This window comes from Ptychodera flava, chromosome 2 (genome assembly GCF_041260155.1).
Source record: "Ptychodera flava strain L36383 chromosome 2, AS_Pfla_20210202, whole genome shotgun sequence".
NCBI lineage: Eukaryota > Metazoa > Hemichordata > Enteropneusta > Ptychoderidae > Ptychodera > Ptychodera flava.
Genome location: NC_091929.1, coordinates 43,221,521 through 43,238,676, shown reverse-complemented (window position 1 = coordinate 43,238,676; position 17,156 = coordinate 43,221,521). Strand labels below are relative to the sequence as shown.

Genomic DNA, 17,156 nt, shown 5'->3' with positions numbered 1-17,156 from the left:
TGATTCGATAACGTTCACATCAATTTTGATACTGTCTCCCCCCCCCCTAAAAAGATTGCTTTGTATACTGTTTAATCAATCAACCTTTGGTCTGGTCAATGCCCACAAGCTGGAGTATACTTGGATATGACTACACACAATACACAATGTCTTGTAAAATTAAAGTTACGAACCTTTGCGTCTTGAAGACATCAAGAAGATATAGTGGGTTTTGAGAACCTAAACTGTATCTATGACACCTGCGTTTCAGATTTTCTATGTCAAAATGAGGAAGACACAACTCCTGGTTATCTTAAAGCAAATATTATACAAGCCTAGATATCACAGAAATTTACAATCATGAAGTAGATAGTTGGTACTTGAAATTCAATTCCACCAACCGTTACTTCTACCCTGTCATTCAGCTTTTTCGAGTGCCGCTTGGATAAACTCTAACTTGGACAGAACTTGTCGGCTAAATTTAGCTGAACGGGAAGATGAAGGCAAGTAATCATCATGTATGGTTGGCCGTGGTGGTGTGGCCAAAGCTGGCAAACAGGCTGTAACTTATGCATCCAGTGACCAAACTCAGTACCAGAGTTTGTGCTGGTGGAATACAACTTCAAACAGGCGATTAAGGCCCTAATTGACAATACAACAATAGATAACTTAATTTATCCATCTGTTGTGGCGTTTCCCTCCGCAGTATGTGATTTGTCCACATTTCACACTGTACACCCGTAACATCAACTCAGTCAACCATGAGAATGAAAAGGCTGTGTCATAAAAAGGACACACCATTCAAAACTGATAATAATATCCGCTTTACAATTTGGCACTGGCGGGGAAGTAAAGCGGTCTAGAAACCTCCACGAAAAGTTTCAACCAGTATGAACAGTGGCGCCATACACGCCATTTACACAGAACAGAAGATAAAGTCTCTGCCTGCAGGATACACGTAAATTTGCTTCGGCAATGCACTATGTTTGACCCGACAGTCTAGAATATTTCACATACTTCGACGTTTGCGCGGATAGAACAAGCTATTTTCACAATAGAGAGCTTACAAATTCTCGTTCGTCTATTTTCATGGACACTTCGGCCTCAAATGCGAGATGCTCGCATCATTCTTCTTTTCAACTCAAGCAAAAATCTGTAGGTTATCTCTTGCTCTATCAATCAGTAATCAAAAATATTCGCTTCGACACGGAAATCATGTTGTTTTGAGTCAAACACCGAAAAAGTGCCACGCATTATGAATATGAATGACAAAAATGAATATATGCTACCAACACAGACTCAAAATTGCACAGAATTGCGTAAAATATGTGTACAATTGAAGATACGTCTTACCTAAAATCATCGACAACAACAATACCGCATCGACCAATCCAGTAGACTGAAAATGGCGAAACCCTGCACGTGTATTACCCACAATGCTATATGCGACAACGAAAGCAATGCCGTACATATCTAGACTAGCATTCGCGGAAAAATGTCATAATATATACCCCACTTTCTCCTTTAAATGATAATTTCCGATATCAAAAGAACTTTCAAAATTTTCAAATCTAATAAGATATATTCCTATTGATATTGAGATGAACTTCTTCCGAAACTTGATTGAAAATTTTGATTCCACGAGACGAACATAACATATAATAAAACTGCCCTCCCGATCCCAGATGAGTTCCGTGCAACACATATTCGTCTACAGGCCTGTCATATGCCGAAATTTCGACATGTCATTTGAAAATATATTTCTGGTGGAGGAAAGGTATGTCTTGCAATTTATTAGTATACCTTAAGATCGCCAGACGCACACCAAGTTTAAGCCAGCCAAGGGAAGTCGTTAAATTTAATTTACATTACACCAAAATATGGCAACCGATACGATGGACATTTAATTTCGAATTTATTATATTAGTGCGGGTAAATTTATGTTTATTTGCTGCAAGTGGGTCAACCGTTTTCAGGTGCTGCCATGAGACTTTTTCCGAGACTTTGAATGAAACTTAATTGACACATATAATTGCTTTATACATGAAGTAATGTATGTTTATAGTCCTCTGCTTTTGCATCAAGTACTGTAATTTTCCGTGAAGACATCTATGTGTTTGGCCTAGGTTTGTATGACGTCGAGATATGCATAATAAACATCGTCAGTTTTTGAGTGTTTCAGAACTACGTATGCTACTTGGAAATAAGCAAACAAAAATTGCTGCAACTCTCCACCTACAATGCAGTTGGCTGACATAAAAATTTTAAGGACTTTGAGAACCAGGATATTTCAGGTCGCAAAATACAGGGATTTAAATTGAATGTTGTGTAGTTTTTGTCATTTTTTGGACAAGCTCTGGTAAACATTCCAGTTTGCACAGCATGGTCTACCTCCAGAGAGGCTGTGAGCGCATGGCATGACTCTGATGCCATGCACTTGACACCTGTTGACATGGCAAGTCACAGTATAGACGCTATAGACTGTGCACTCCTTACTGATGGTAATCAGGAACAATCAAACTGATGAGAATTTTAGATTGATAATGATTGTAATAATATATTACATCATAAAATGTTCTTCCCATCAAACATATTTTTTTAGTCCACCATCTTTTCTTATGGAGTTCATTGTCTATATGGACGAAGTTTCATGCATGGTGTTGACCAAGTTCTGTGGAAATGTTCATAGTTTGTGAATGAAGCCCAATTACATAATCTCTCCATATTCACACGCATGGCAGAATAACAGAAAAGCCCAAAATTTAAGTTTTTTTCTATCACTTTGTAAAATTCCGGACAGGGTATATGATAAATCTGTTATTTACCCAATAGGGGCAACATAACAGCTGTGGACCAAGTTTCATCAATTTTGTTGAGCTACCCAGATAATATGTAAATTCAAATTTCATTCAACCTTACGATCATTTCTCCTCTTGCATTTCAGATTTGAAAGCGATGGATACAACCAAGGGTACTTGATTGGTAAACAGAAAGGAATTGAAGAAGGCAAACGTTTAGGGCAGTCTAAAGCAATGGAGATTGGAACCGAAGTTGGCTTCTACAGTGGATTCATTTCAACTTTGACATTGCTATACACAAGTCAAGATTCAGCGAAAGCATCACGGTATAGCAATATATCTTGTGAAGGAATTTGTTGTCAATCTTGGAGATTTAAATTTATTTAGTGAGCTCTCCCAAGTGATCATGACATTTAAGGCAAGAGTGACCCACTTCATGTAGTGTTCAGTTGTACCTGGATTTTTGCTCTTTCTCCAAATGGTTCAACTTTGGAATAAAAAGGACGCACAGTCTTCCACAGATGGTTTGAGCCTGAAAGATCATGTGACAGTGGTACAAACAAACCCATGCGTACAAACAAACACAGAAATACACATATTTCTATGCAAACTTGTGCATGTTGATTTGTTTGTACCATAGTCTATTCAAATTCCAGGTTTAACTCAATAACATGCCAGTTGGTCAACAGCATTCTGTCTTTAGTCAAAGAAACTTTTATGTATTCCATTGATTTGTAAAAAAAATTCCTGAATTGGCAAAAATAGTGAAGAAATCTTACAGTGCAGTGCAAACTATTGTTATGTAGGTCATTTCCCCCACACTCATCATGACCTGAGTTCAATTAGTCTAGAACATTCTCAAGGTCACTGCCCTTAATGACCTCACAACCTTGAATTCAATTAGTCATGTTTGGAATGTTCTGGAAAGTTGATTAGTTGTGTAAGAGAGATAATTTTAGAACAGTAATTAGCATGTCAATAAAAGTTCTAGATTGTTCTTATATGCCTTTATAAAAGGGACGTGCTCAGCTTCCAGTCAGACTTTTGGGATCGTGTCTCTTGTGTGTTACTAAACTCCAGCAGTAGTCATTCTCAAGACTTTCAAGACCTTCACTGTCAACGCTGGATTTATACTGTGGACTTGTGCAGCTTCAAGCCTGCAAGCCAAAGGACTGTTCATTCATCCAACTGACTGTTACAACTCTGAGACTGGAGCTTTGCCGTCCCGGCTGAGATAAGTAGTCTGTACACTTTTAAAGCTTGTACTCTATCCCTGACTTAGTTTTTATTTTTGTAATAAATTTTGTTTAAACGTTAACTGCTGAGTTCACCCTTTTGTTCGTTTTCTCTGCACGTAACAAATTGGGGGCTTGTCCGGGATACGAATATTTTGAGCCGTTTGACAACATTTTGACAGCCTTTTCAAAACTACTGTATACTGTGAACTCAGCGAAATTTAATCATGGCGGAATTTAAACCAGAGGAAATGGATGACCTTGATCAGGACACATTTGATTCCCTCAGAAAAGACGACCTCATTGCACTGGCCAATTTCCTCAAAGTAGAAGTCAAAAGATCTATGCGCAAGAGGGAAATACAGTACCGTATTGCCAAACATCTAGTTGATTTAGGCCAATTTGAGGAATCCACCCTGAAAGATTATGAGCCCGAGTCTACCTCTGAACTCAGAAATTAGAATTAGAAATGCAGACAAATTTGGAGATCAAGAAACTAGAATTACAAATGGAAAAAGAGAGACAGGCATTAGAAAAAGAAAAATACAAATGCAATTGAAATGGAGGAAAGACAGAGAGAGAAAGATAGGCAGGAAAGATTAGAAATGGAAGAAAGACAGAGAGAAAAAGAATTGCGATTAGAAGAACAGCGATTACAGGTAGAAATAAAACGTTTAGAGCTTGGACAGTCAGGAAAATTCTTCCCTTCAGACAAGTTTGACATCACTAAGCATTTCAGGTTAGTTCCCCCTTTCCAAGAAAAGGATGTTGATAAATATTTCCTTCATTTGAGAAAATTGCTCAGAGTCTGAATTAGCCTAGGAAGTTCCGGTCTCTGCTTCTGCAGAGTGCTCTGGTTGGTAAAGCCAGAGACATTAACATTAAGTTGTCAGTAGAGCAGGCTTCAGATTATGATTCTGTGAAGGAATTAATTCTCAAGGGTTATGAGTTGGTGCCTGAAGCTTACCGTCAGAAATTTAGGGATTGTGAGAAGGTGAAAGATCAAACTTATGTTGAATTTGCTCGAACAAAGAACAACTGTTTGATCGTTGGTGTTCTTCTGAAAAGGTCAGTCAGAATTATGACAAATTACGACAGCTTGTTTTGATTGAGGAATTTAAAAGGTGCATCCGGAGTGACATCAAGACATTTATCAATGAACAAAAGGCAGATACATTGGAGGTTGCTGCAGTTTGGCCGATGATTATTCATTGACCCACAAATCTTCATTTCTCAGCAAACCATCCCAGTCCTTTTCATACAGAAACAATGCAGGTAAATTTAACTCGTCCTTTTCATCCAAGAATTTTTCAAAGGAGAGTAGGAAATTAAATGACAACAGTTCACAAAATTCAAGTAACACTCCCACATCATCAGATCCCAAGTCTCAATCTCCTTCTGACAAACAGTTCGGTACACTTTCTTGTAATTATTGTAAGAAAGACGGCCATTTAATGTCAGAGTGTTTCAAATTGAAAAGAAAACGTGAAGGTCAAAGTGGTCAAAGTGGATCTAAGCCCACCGGCTTTATTTCTTCATCAACTCAATTAGAGTCTAATAATGGTGTAACACATTTTGTGAGGTTAAACCCCTCTCATCCCCAATTAATGAGGTCAAGGTCAATTCTTCTCAAGATAGCATTATGGGTATTTTCGAACCATTTATTCATGATGGTTTTATATCACTTTCTAGTGATTTCTCTTCCGCTACCCCTGTCAAAATTTTAAGAGATACCGGGGCTTCCCAGTCTCTTTTGTTGGCAGATACCCTGCCGTTTTCTGAAAAGTCATTTTCAGGTTCTAAAGTTCTTATTAAGGGGGTAGATTGTAATGACTACATTCCTGTTCCTCTCCATATGTCTATTTGTCTTCGGACTTTGTTTCTGGACCTGTGACTTTAGGTATTAGGCCTTTTTTGCCTTTTGAAGGAATTCACCTTCTTCTTGGAAATGACCTTGCTGGGACAAGGTCATTACTAATCCACTTGTGACTGATAATCCTAGTTTAGATCAGGATCCAGAGCCAATTGAACAAGAGATACCCGATTTATTTCCTTCATGTGCCATTACTCGAGCCATGTCAAAGAAAACTTCTGAGAATCAAGATACTCTCAAAATAATGTCACAGATGTTGACTTAAATGACACCTTTCTCAGTCAGGTGTTTGACACGGATCATTCCGTTATCCCTCGTGGATTTGAAACTTCCAGTAAAACTTCTGCTGACCAAAGTCAGACATTTTCTAGATCAAATCTCATTGCAGAACAACACAAAGACCCAGATATTTTGTCTTTGTTTGACAGGGTAGATGATGAAGATAAAACTTCAGATAGCTCTGTTTCCTATTATACAAAGTCTGGTATTCTCATGCGTAAATGGAGACCTCCAGATGTTTTGGTTGATGACGATTGGGCTATAAAACATCAAATTGTGGTTCCAAAGCCCTACCGTGCTGAAATATTGCGCCTGGCCCATGAAACCTCCCTGGGCTGGTCACTTAGGAGTCAGGAAAACTTATCATAAAATTCTCAGTCACTTTTATTGGCCTAATCTCAGGCAGGATGTAGCACATTCCTGTAAAACTTGTCACACATGTCAAATGGTAGGAAAGCCAAATCAGACCATTCCAAAGGCCCCTGTACAGCCAATTCCTGCATTTCAAGAACCATTTAGTAGGATTCTAATAGACTGTGTTGGGCCCCTACCAAAACAAGATCAGGAAATGAGTACATGCTGACAATAATGTGTACATCAACTCGGTTCCCAGAAGCCATACCACTGAGAAATATAAAGACAAAGACTATAGTGAAAGCTTTAGTCAATTTTTCACTTTATTTGGCCTCCCTAAATGTGTCCAGTCCGATCAAGGCTCCAACTTTATGTCTGGTATTTTTCAACAAGTAATGGATCAGCTAGGCATTAAACAGTATAGGTCATCCGCCTATCATCCAAAGTCAGGGTGCTCTTGAGCGATTTCATCAAACTTTGAAAAACATGATTAAGACCTACTGTTTGACACAGAGAAGCAGTGGGATGAAGGAATTCATTTTTTGCTCTTTGCTGTTAGAGAGTCAATTCAGGAGTCTCTTGGTTTTAGCCCATTTGAGCTTGTATTTGGACATACAGTCCGTGGCCCACTTAAGCTCGTTAAAGAGAAATTCCTATCAGACGATGATGATTGTCTGAATATTTTGCAATATGTGTCAGATTTTCGTAAAACTCTCTAAAGCATGTGAATTAGCCAGAGAAAATCTTGAGTCATCTCAGCAGTCAATGAAAACCAAATATGATAAAAGCACCTCAAAACGGAAGTTTGAACCAGGTCAAAAGGTTCTTGTTCTACTTCCAATTCCTGGCAAACCACTCCATGCTCGTTACTTTGGGCCATATCTAATTGATAAGAAATTGAGTGATTTAAATTACATCATAATAACACCTGACAGGCGAAAACAAAAACAGCTATGTCACATAAATATGCTTAAGCCATATTTGGATAGGGATAATCCTACTATAACTCAGCCTGTCAGTACCGTCAGTTCTGGCCATTATGAAGATAGTGATACTGAAACTGACTTGAGTGAAAATACTCTAAACTCAAAGCTGGGCTCGGTCAAGCTTCAGAACTCAGAAATCCTGGAGAAGCTGGAGTCTACAAAGTTGGCACACCTCCAGCCAGAACAACAACAACAGGTGAAAGAACTGCTCCACGAATATAAACACCTGTTTCAAGATGTTCCAACGAGGACAAACGTCATCTATCACGACGTTGATGTTGGGGACAGTAAGCCTGTAAAACAACATCCATACAGACTGAATCCAACAAAAGCAAAATATCTCCAGGAAGAAGTCAAATACCTGCTGGACAATGACTTTATTGAACCCAGTAAAAGTAACTGGAGTTCGCCGTGCATACTTGTTCCCAAATCAGATCACAGTTATCGTATGTGCACGGACTTTAGGAAGGTCAACACTTTAACAAAGACAGACACTTTCCCAATCCCGAGGATTGATGACTGCATCGACCGAGTGGGAAAAGCCAAGTATGTGACGAAATTTGACCTACTGAAGGGATTTTGGCAAGTCCCTTTGACGGATCGTGCTCGTGAAATATCCGCCTTTGTTACACCAGACGGATTGTTCCAGTACAAGGTGATGCCATTTGGAATGAAGAACTCTCCGGCAACGTTCCAACGGATGATCAACGACGTCATATCCGGGCTAGACGGGTGTGCAGCTTACGTTGACGACGTATCCTGTATAGTGACACCTGGGAGGAACACATCAAGCTCATGCGGAAGTTCTTTGAGAGACTGAGCAAAGCAATGTTGACTGTCAACCTTGCCAAATCTGAGTTTGGTTGGGCAAGGGTAACTTACCTCGGACATACTGTAGGACAGGGTGAGGTAAAACCTGTTGATGCCAAAATCAGTGCCATTTCAAGTTTTCCCATACCAAACTGCAAACGACAACTGATGCACTTTCTCGGTATGGCTGGTTACTACAGAAAATTCTGTCCAAATTTCTCCACAATTACTGAGCCTTTGACTAACTTACTTAAAAAGAAAGTAAAGTTTGTTTGGTCAGAGCAATGCCAACAGGCATTTGATACACTTAAAGCCATACTGCAAAGTGCCCCAGTGTTGTCTGCACCAGATTTCACTTTGCCATTCAAATTAGCTGTAGATGCTAGTGATACGGCTGCTGGTGCTGTTTTATTGCAAGAGGATAGTCATGGTGTAGATCATCCTGTTTGCTATTTTTCACGCAAATTTAACAAATCCCAGAGAAACTACTCTACAATTGAAAAAGAGTGTTTATCTTTGATATTAGCTTTACAGCATTTTGAAGTTTATGTTACTTCTTCAAATCAGCCAATAGTGGTTTACATTGATCACAACCCTCTTGTTTTTCTGCAGAAATTTAAAGGCAAAAATCAGAGATTGCTAAGATGGAGTTTAATGTTACAGGAGTTTAATCTTGACATTAGACATATCAAAGGCAGAGACAATTTAATTGCAGACTGTCTCTCTCGTATTTAGAGTTTATTGTTGTTCACTTTCAAGAAATTTTATTGTTGTTCACTTTCAAGAAATTTTACTTTAAAAAAAAATTTTGAGTACTTAAATCCTTTTCAAGATTACATTTGTAAAAGAAAGATTTTTCTTTGAAAAATTTTCTTTTTTGAAGAGGGGGTGTGTTATGTAGGTCATTTACCCCACACTCATCATGACCTGAGTTCAATTAGTCTAGAACATTCTCAAGGTCACTGCCCTTAATGACCTCACAACCTTGAATTCAATTAGTCATGTTTGGAATGTTCTGGAAAGTTGATTAGTTGTGTAAGAGAGATAATTTTAGAACAGTAATTAGCATGTCAATAAAAGTTCTAGATTGTTCTTATATGCCTTTATAAAAGGGACGTGCTCAGCTTCCAGTCAGACTTTTGGGATCGTGTCTCTTGTGTGTTACTAAACTCCAGCAGTAGTCATTCTCAAGCTTTCAAGACCTTCACTGTCAACGCTGGATTTATACTGTGGACTTTGTGCAGCTTCAAGCCTGCAAGCCAAAGGACTGTTCATTCATCCAACTGACTGTTACAACTCTGAGACTGGAGCTTTGCCGTCCCGGCTGAGATAAGTAGTCTGTACACTTTTAAAGCTTGTACTCTATCCCTGACTTAGTTTTATTTTTGTAATAAATTTGTTTAAACGTTAACTGCTGAGTTCACCCTTTTGTTCGTTTTCTCTGCACGTAACACTATATATAATCTGGAGCAGCATTCAGCTTGGTCCGAGTGTTTTGGTCAAGGGCAGTAAATGGGTAAATTTTACGTTTTCCAGATATGTTACTAAGATTCCCCTTGGTATATCAAAGCGATCTAGTAGGAAACAACAGAAATGTTACTATGGTTCCTCTCAACCAATCACCTATGATCCCAAACCTTTGCAGAAACACTGTCCATGTTTCTATAGATAAAATATTTCAAATGTGAAATGATTGATACGCCAAAAATTGTTTTGTAGCGGCATTAACGTAGTAACCAGGCGAACCAATGCGTATGTCTGTCAAAAAACTTTCATATTTCTATCCTAAAACTCTCAGTAACTTTATGTTTGATGTTTTTCCTTATTAATTAAGATAATATGTGCCTCAGGGACAGGTATTTGGACTGTCAAAGGTTTAGAATGGTCTACTTATATTTGGTCTACTGCTTTGCTGGCTCATTTTTTGTGGAAAATTTAATTTTTTTTCATAGAGTTAACACAGGGATGGCGGCCATTTTGAATTTTAAATATCAGTAAATTTAAAGTAATATGTTTCCATAGAAACAAATTGTGCATGGTGACTCCCTTTTTTGATTCTTGATTTTGAGAGAGAGTGATTGAAATGTTGTTTAAAGTTTGAACAAAAGGAAAGGCTTTCTGTTTCGAGGCACATTCTACTAGTACCTGAATTTCAAAACATGCTGTTGACCTTCATTGCATTGCTGATAATTGTATTTCCAGATTTTATCATCAATGATAATCTGACTAACTTGCCACCAATCTTCATGGTACAAGTAAAACTTATTACACATCTGTAATCCATCCAAATGTAATAGATCTTTCAAAAATTTTCAAATTAGATGTATTGATCTCAATCAAATTGAAATTCTTCAAGGACATCTTCAACTACGTTACTATGTATCATTATATAACTTGAATGAATCAGAAGTTATAAAAATTTTGGTCATATTATGGTAACCTTGGAAACTGTATTTAAATTTTCTCTCAAGACTTTTTATCAAAATTTTGGAGTCGTACAAAATTATCCAAAATTACTTACATGGAATGTCCCCAGTCTCTGTTAACCATCATGGTGATAACATGAGTCCTTGATTTTCTTTACAAACTAAATGAAATATGCCATGTTTGTCAGATAATTTTCAAAATAGATCCTCCGAAACATATAGCAAACAGAGGAAAGATTTAAAAGGCTGTAATATTTTTTATGGTGAAAGTTTGGTTTGCACAGCTTCCCAACATCAACCTAAAGAGAGACACTCAAGCTAAATAGCTATATATCATCCATTTGGTCAGCATTTGGTTTCTGAGCATGGAAAAATATGATGATTATGATAACAAATTTCTGAATGTCGTTTACATGGGTTAAATGAAATGGCAAGAACATCTTGTGCACACAACTTGTTTTCATTTACGAATCTCTCCGTAACTTTTGTTGTATTTTGCAGTCTTTTTGTAAAATGCGGTTTCTTGTTCTACCATTCTCCAAAACCCAAATTCAAAATTCTGATAGTTCAACATGTCAACATTACCTGCCTATGTATAATGCAGGGTTCTCGGCATCATCAGTTTATTTAGCAAAAAAAATAATGTTACACTCACTCTAAAGACACACAGAAATATGAAAATAGAAGAAATCGGTACAATTGCAAAATCAATATTCTCTAATTTAGCAAGTGTTCCTAGCTGGGACCACTATATAGTTCTTCTGAAGTAGTTGAGTTTTGGCCACTAATATTTACACTATATAGATTATGAACATATAGTTAATAACAATACAAGAAATGCATATTCACTACAAAAGAATATGCAAATTCTACATTGTTATGTAAATTAACCGCCCCTCTGTCCAATAATATTGTTAAGAGTGTCACTTCAGTCTCAACTAGGATTCATTTGTCAACAACGATATTGCACATTCCAAACACTGCTGTACCTCTGCAAAACTAACATTTTGCATTTCAACACAATTTCAGGAGAGGGGGAAAAAATGAAAATGTCATGAAAAAGTTACAGCAGTCATTTCTTTAAAGTAAGCACTATGTATGACAGTATTACTTATTGTCTCTATAGGACAGTCCTACCCATCAAATGACCATCTCCAATTTTATTACAGGATACTGAAAATGATTAAATCTCTGTCTTCATCACTGGAGAGATTTCCTGTCACAGACGTGCATCACGTGAATTTCTTTGACGACCTCAAGAAGATAAGAGCCAAGTTCAAACAGGTGATAAAACTGAATAATGCCAAAATGCAAAACCAATTGTATTTGACTCAAAGTTGCATCTAATAAAAGCTTTGAAGTGTAAAAATCCCATGACAAAATTATGATTTGAACTTCCCCTAGGGCAACATGATAAATTGCTGAAACAGGCAGAGGGAAGTTTTAGCTTCTGACAGGTTTTCAAAAACATACATCATGATTAAATAAAATCTAAACAGCAATTGAATATCACATATAGATTGTTTCTATGGTGTACAAATTGGCGTACAATAATTGAAATGGATATTTTTATTGTAGAATGCGCATCTGGGACAGAAGATATTCAGGCTTTCCAACTTTTTAAATACTTTTTCTGTCCATCACTTGTGGGGGTTTATTTTGAAGCTGATTTAGAAAATAAAGATCTCACCAGCCTATTTTTGTGAAAATAGAAAAGTTAACTTCCCTATAGAGTGAACAAACAAATGGCAGCCATTTTGAATTACAAGCATCAGTAAATAATGGGTGATTTGATTCTCTAGTACAAACTTTGCACAGTGCCCTAGATTATCTAGTAGACAGTCTTTCAGCTTTAGCACATCTTCCTATAGATTTGAAGCTAGTTTCATCATTTTACTGTGGTTAGGCAGATAACAGTGGGTTCAATCAACTATGTTACATCATACTATCATAGGCAGCAATAACAATGCACTGATGCCATCGTCAATCCTCTGTGCCTATTAGTCTCTCAAGATCTCAGCGTAGAGGGTGACATAGCACACGTTTGTATTTACCACTAAGGAGGATTTTGCTTAAGTATCAGGATTCACACAATCACACACACTCAAGAATCATAATATTGTAAATATATTTTCTTACAGATCTGTTCTCTGTCAGGAATCTCACTTGAAACAGATGTCAAGAAAGGTCACAAAATTTTAACGTTTTAAAATCTTGTGTCTCAATCTGTCATCTTGTACAACCACAATGAGAGAAGGAGAATGTTGGACATGTAAGTAAAATCAATAACTTCTGGTCAGGTAACACACAAACAAACACGCACACACACACATTATATGCTTTGGACAAAGTTTTCATTGTTAAATTTAATTTTTTATTCATGTGTTTCATGTTTGTTCTGTTTCTTTGTTTTCTTTTTTTTGCTAGAAGTCCTGCCTCAGTCAGAAATCAGTCCTTTGTGTGGCCGGTGTGTCTGACTTGAGTTAAACTGTTCCTGGATGGTGGGAAAGATAGTATGAAGTTGCACTGGAGGAAACATCTGACCTGGCAGATGAACAAACACCGTGCAACCCCTGCATACATATCAAACGTGGACAGTGCTGTGGTTCACAGATCTTTGATATCTTTGATCTGAAATTAATTACACAATGCAAGAGTATATGCTGTTCTGTCCGCAAAAATAAACTAGATGTGAATTTGTCAATCATGACCTTTGACATTTTTGTGTCTTTCCATTCAAAACTGATTTGATGTGTGTGAAATCAAATAGATAAATTCTGTATCACATTTGTGTTTCATAGAGTAAGTATCCTGTGTGTATATAATATGTATCAATATAAATATATATATATTTATATATTTGTGTCCTTTTTCAAAACAGATTGTCTGCACAAAATCAAATATATAAATTCAATAGTACATTGTCAGTCACAGCTGATATATATATATATATATATATATATATATATATATATATATATATATATATATATATATATATATATATATATATATATATATATATATATATAAAACAATAGCATAAAGAACTATAACAATATTTTATTTACATATATTCTAGTACTCATTCAGACACAGATATGTCATGCAGTGTTTGATCTTTCAGTGTAAAAATTTTGTCAAATTTTTATTTATTTGATGTCTTACAGTCATGTATATCTTACATGTTGTACCTTGTCAGAACTGTATGATACACACATAGCCACAATCAGTTTTCATGGTGTCAAGATATGTAAAGAATTTCTTTGAGAATTACAAATCATTGAAATCAGAAATATAATAAAAATAATATTGAAACAAATTAATTGCTTCAGTTTCATTAGGTAGTGTCACCATTTCAAATATGTGAAAGCTGAAACTGTCATGTATTCATAATGGTAAGACAGGGAAATGGTGGGTCAGTGCGTACAGTACACTTCAACACCATCCTAGGGGGTATGTTTGTACAAATTTACCATGAAAGTCACCCCTAGACAAGCACTCAGACTATCAGAGAGATGGGTCCAGTGTTTCAGACATGCCTTTATAAGGAAAGAGAAACATTCTGCCTTTTTACTGAGAGAAATTACAAGCAGCTGCCACACTGTTTGACCTTCAGTGAATACAAAAAGGAAGTTGTTGATAAACTAGAGAGAGAGACTGTCAGAAATTTCTTATAGGTGTGAATAATGTTTCCGTAACTGGTGATCAAAACGATATCAAGACTGTACTTTTGTTGTTCACGTACTGTATGACATGTATTGTTATTATAAAAATAAAGGGCGATGACCTGACCATTAACTATCATTTAGGGGAGTGAGCGAGAGGAAAGCCAAAAATTAACATGCAAGGCTTGCAGAGCCCGTTAATTTTGGCTTTCATCTCGCCCGTGCTTATAAATAAATGTAAAGATTAGGGCAGAGTCTGTTATTCACATTATATTATCAATGAACCCAAGAAAAAAACTCGGGCTCAAAGCTCTTTTTGACAAAATGATTCATAAATGTGTAAATTTAAGTTACCATACTGTACCCCCTGTGGGCAAGGTATACACTGTACATCTAATCCCACTCTACAAATGTAGTAAATGAAAAATTCCTTGTTTGTACCATGCAATACTGTGATACCAGCTAGCTGTGCTTTAAGCTATTACAGTGTGCTGTGATGTATGCTGTCTGTGATGTGAGGGAATGTTTGTTTGTACTGATATGCCTGGCTCACACTGACAGTGATGTGATGCGATGTGGAGTGATGCGTACTGACAGTACTATAGTGTAACACATGCTGAAAGTAGTGTGTTGTATGTAATGAAGCTGACAGTGGTGACACGATGCACACTGACAGTGATGTGAGGTGTAGTGATGCTGACAGTAAGTGTGCTGCAATATTGTCATTTCAGCTAGCAGTGTCATACTGTGACGCAGGCAAGCTGACAGTGGTGCAGTATTGCGTACTGCTGTGCCACGTGTGTTTACAGTGTTGTGTCATATGGTATGTTGACTGTAATGAGCTTGCTCAGCCTGACACGCACTGCCATGCTGTCACAAATAAACTGACTTTGTAGAGATATCGCCCTGATGATGGTAGTATGATCTTAATTTTGTTCTGAACAAATTTAAATAAAGTTTTCTTCTCTTTTTAGTATGTTTCAAGACAAAGAATTAGCTTTGATACATTGTGTACAATATGTACAATAAAATTGGACAGTTCACTCAAAATTGAAAGCTTAAACTGTTGTTCACATTTTCCTCACGTAAATTTTCAACTCTTTTCTATCAAAATAAACAAAAATCAATGGTTACCATGCAAATTTTTGTACTAGAGAAACAAATTACCCAATATTTAACGATATTTAAAATTCAAAATGGCTGCCATTCCTGGGATATCTCTGTAGGAGAAAATAAAATTCCCGATTATGACAAAACTATGTTAGTGAAAATTTTATTTATCACATGAGCTTTTAAATGAGCCCCCACAAGTGGTAGGCCAAACAAGTTTTGTAAAAGTTTGAGAATCGGACTGTCTCACAGGTGAACTGCGAGTGACAAGTCTAAAAAATATGATATCATTTTCATAAATGTCAAAAATATTAATTATGAAATATGGATATCACTAAAACCAAGCTAGTATTTTGTCCAGGGTCTTTCTTTCTGCCTTTCTGCATATAGCAGCATTCGATAAAATCACTGTAGTGTTTGAGTTATGTGTGACATAGGCGGGGTATCCAATACACTAGAAGTATACCCTTTTCATATACTTTGAGGATATTGGACGCTCTCGTCTCATACAACGCATACACGTACAGCGATTTTATCGAGTGCTGCTACACAGAGAGAAAGTTCAACCCTGATAAAATACTAACTTGAATTTAGTGATATCAATATATTTCATAATTGTGATTTATTATTTTAATAATTAAGAAAATAACCTGTTTTTTAGACTATTCACTCCTAGTTCGCCTGTGTCTCTCTCCGTTGAACTCAAGCATTGCGACATGGTATTTGGAACAAGAAACTACACTTGGCAAACAAAAAAAATACTGGCAAACTTGAATACAGGCAGTCAAATTACTAGCATTTTGAGCTTGTATTGCTATCCTATGGTAGGTCTGTGGCTGCTTACCTTTGAAATTCTCTGTTATGATGTATAAAAACAAATTACAATTATTATCATTTTTATGATCATATACAGAATTCATGTTATAATATAATCTGCTTTTTACACCATGAAAATGAAGATTTTGGTTGTCAGAGTATGCAATTTACATGTTATAGATACGGGACATTGATACAAAGCTGGAGCAATTCATCCTGCTTAGAAATTATAATCTCAGAGCAGCTGACAAGGATGCTATGTGAAAGAATTGGCAAAAGGTGTTCAAAAACATCCCGTCAGTTTCCAGCTACCCAGTTTCCAAAGTGGAGCAACACACAGAATGGCATTGTTCCGTCAGTGTTTACCACGATGATACCTTTGTCGAAAATTTTGAACTATGACAGCAAGCTTTTTGTCGTCAATAAGATAATATTTTGTCCAACTTTGCAGACACATGCGTGTATGAAAAAACAGACGAATGCGAATCAAATATTCGCCATTATGCGCTCCCATACCACCTTTCCAGTATTTCCGCATTTGACCGATGAGGGCGTCCTTGCAAATGTGTTGATACTGGACTGCGCCTTGAGGCCTCACTTTAAGAGCTGCTCAGTTTCTTCAGCCTGGGGGGGCCGGTGGATTCATGGGGGGGGTCACCCTGTTTTTGACTTTGGTGATAGGGGGGGTCACCATGTTTTTGAAATGCCCAATAGGGGGGGTCAGTGTGTTTTTGAATTTTGACACAGGCTCATCATTGCCTAAAATGCTAGTGTCAGCCACAATTTCATCATTCAGTTGTATTTTTCTGCGCGCCCTTCGGG

General features: G+C 36.9%; 2 protein-coding genes across 16 annotated transcripts in view; one reads left to right on the top strand and one right to left on the bottom strand.

The window, feature by feature from the left end:
• Nucleotides 1-1,674, bottom strand: part of LOC139121576 (CUGBP Elav-like family member 2) — a 62,703-nt gene extending 61,029 nt beyond the window's left edge. For 9 of the 14 annotated variants that reach the window (XM_070686628.1, XM_070686602.1, XM_070686620.1 and 6 more), the window contains exon 1: nucleotides 1,333-1,434. The gene's annotated coding sequence lies outside the window, so the exon portion shown is untranslated. Of the gene's footprint in view, nucleotides 1-1,332 lie in introns of all 14 variants that reach the window. The other 5 variants (XM_070686612.1, XM_070686656.1, XM_070686690.1 and 2 more) reach the window with 2 other exon arrangements.
• LOC139121645 (protein LTO1 homolog) lies at nucleotides 1,660-13,345 on the top strand. Of its 2 annotated transcripts, none has more exons than XM_070686721.1 (5): nucleotides 1,660-1,756; nucleotides 2,924-3,103; nucleotides 11,910-12,024; nucleotides 12,882-13,012; nucleotides 13,168-13,345. In XM_070686721.1, the coding sequence occupies exons 1-4, from the start codon at nucleotides 1,665-1,667 to the stop codon at nucleotides 12,948-12,950; spliced, it is 456 nt and encodes a 151-aa protein (XP_070542822.1). In that variant the 5' UTR covers nucleotides 1,660-1,664; the 3' UTR covers nucleotides 12,951-13,012; nucleotides 13,168-13,345. The 2 variants fall into 2 exon arrangements, with proteins under 2 accessions (XP_070542822.1, XP_070542831.1); XM_070686730.1 differs by having other exon boundaries at nucleotides 13,171-13,307.
• Nucleotides 13,346-17,156: the final 3,811 nt, after the last annotated feature.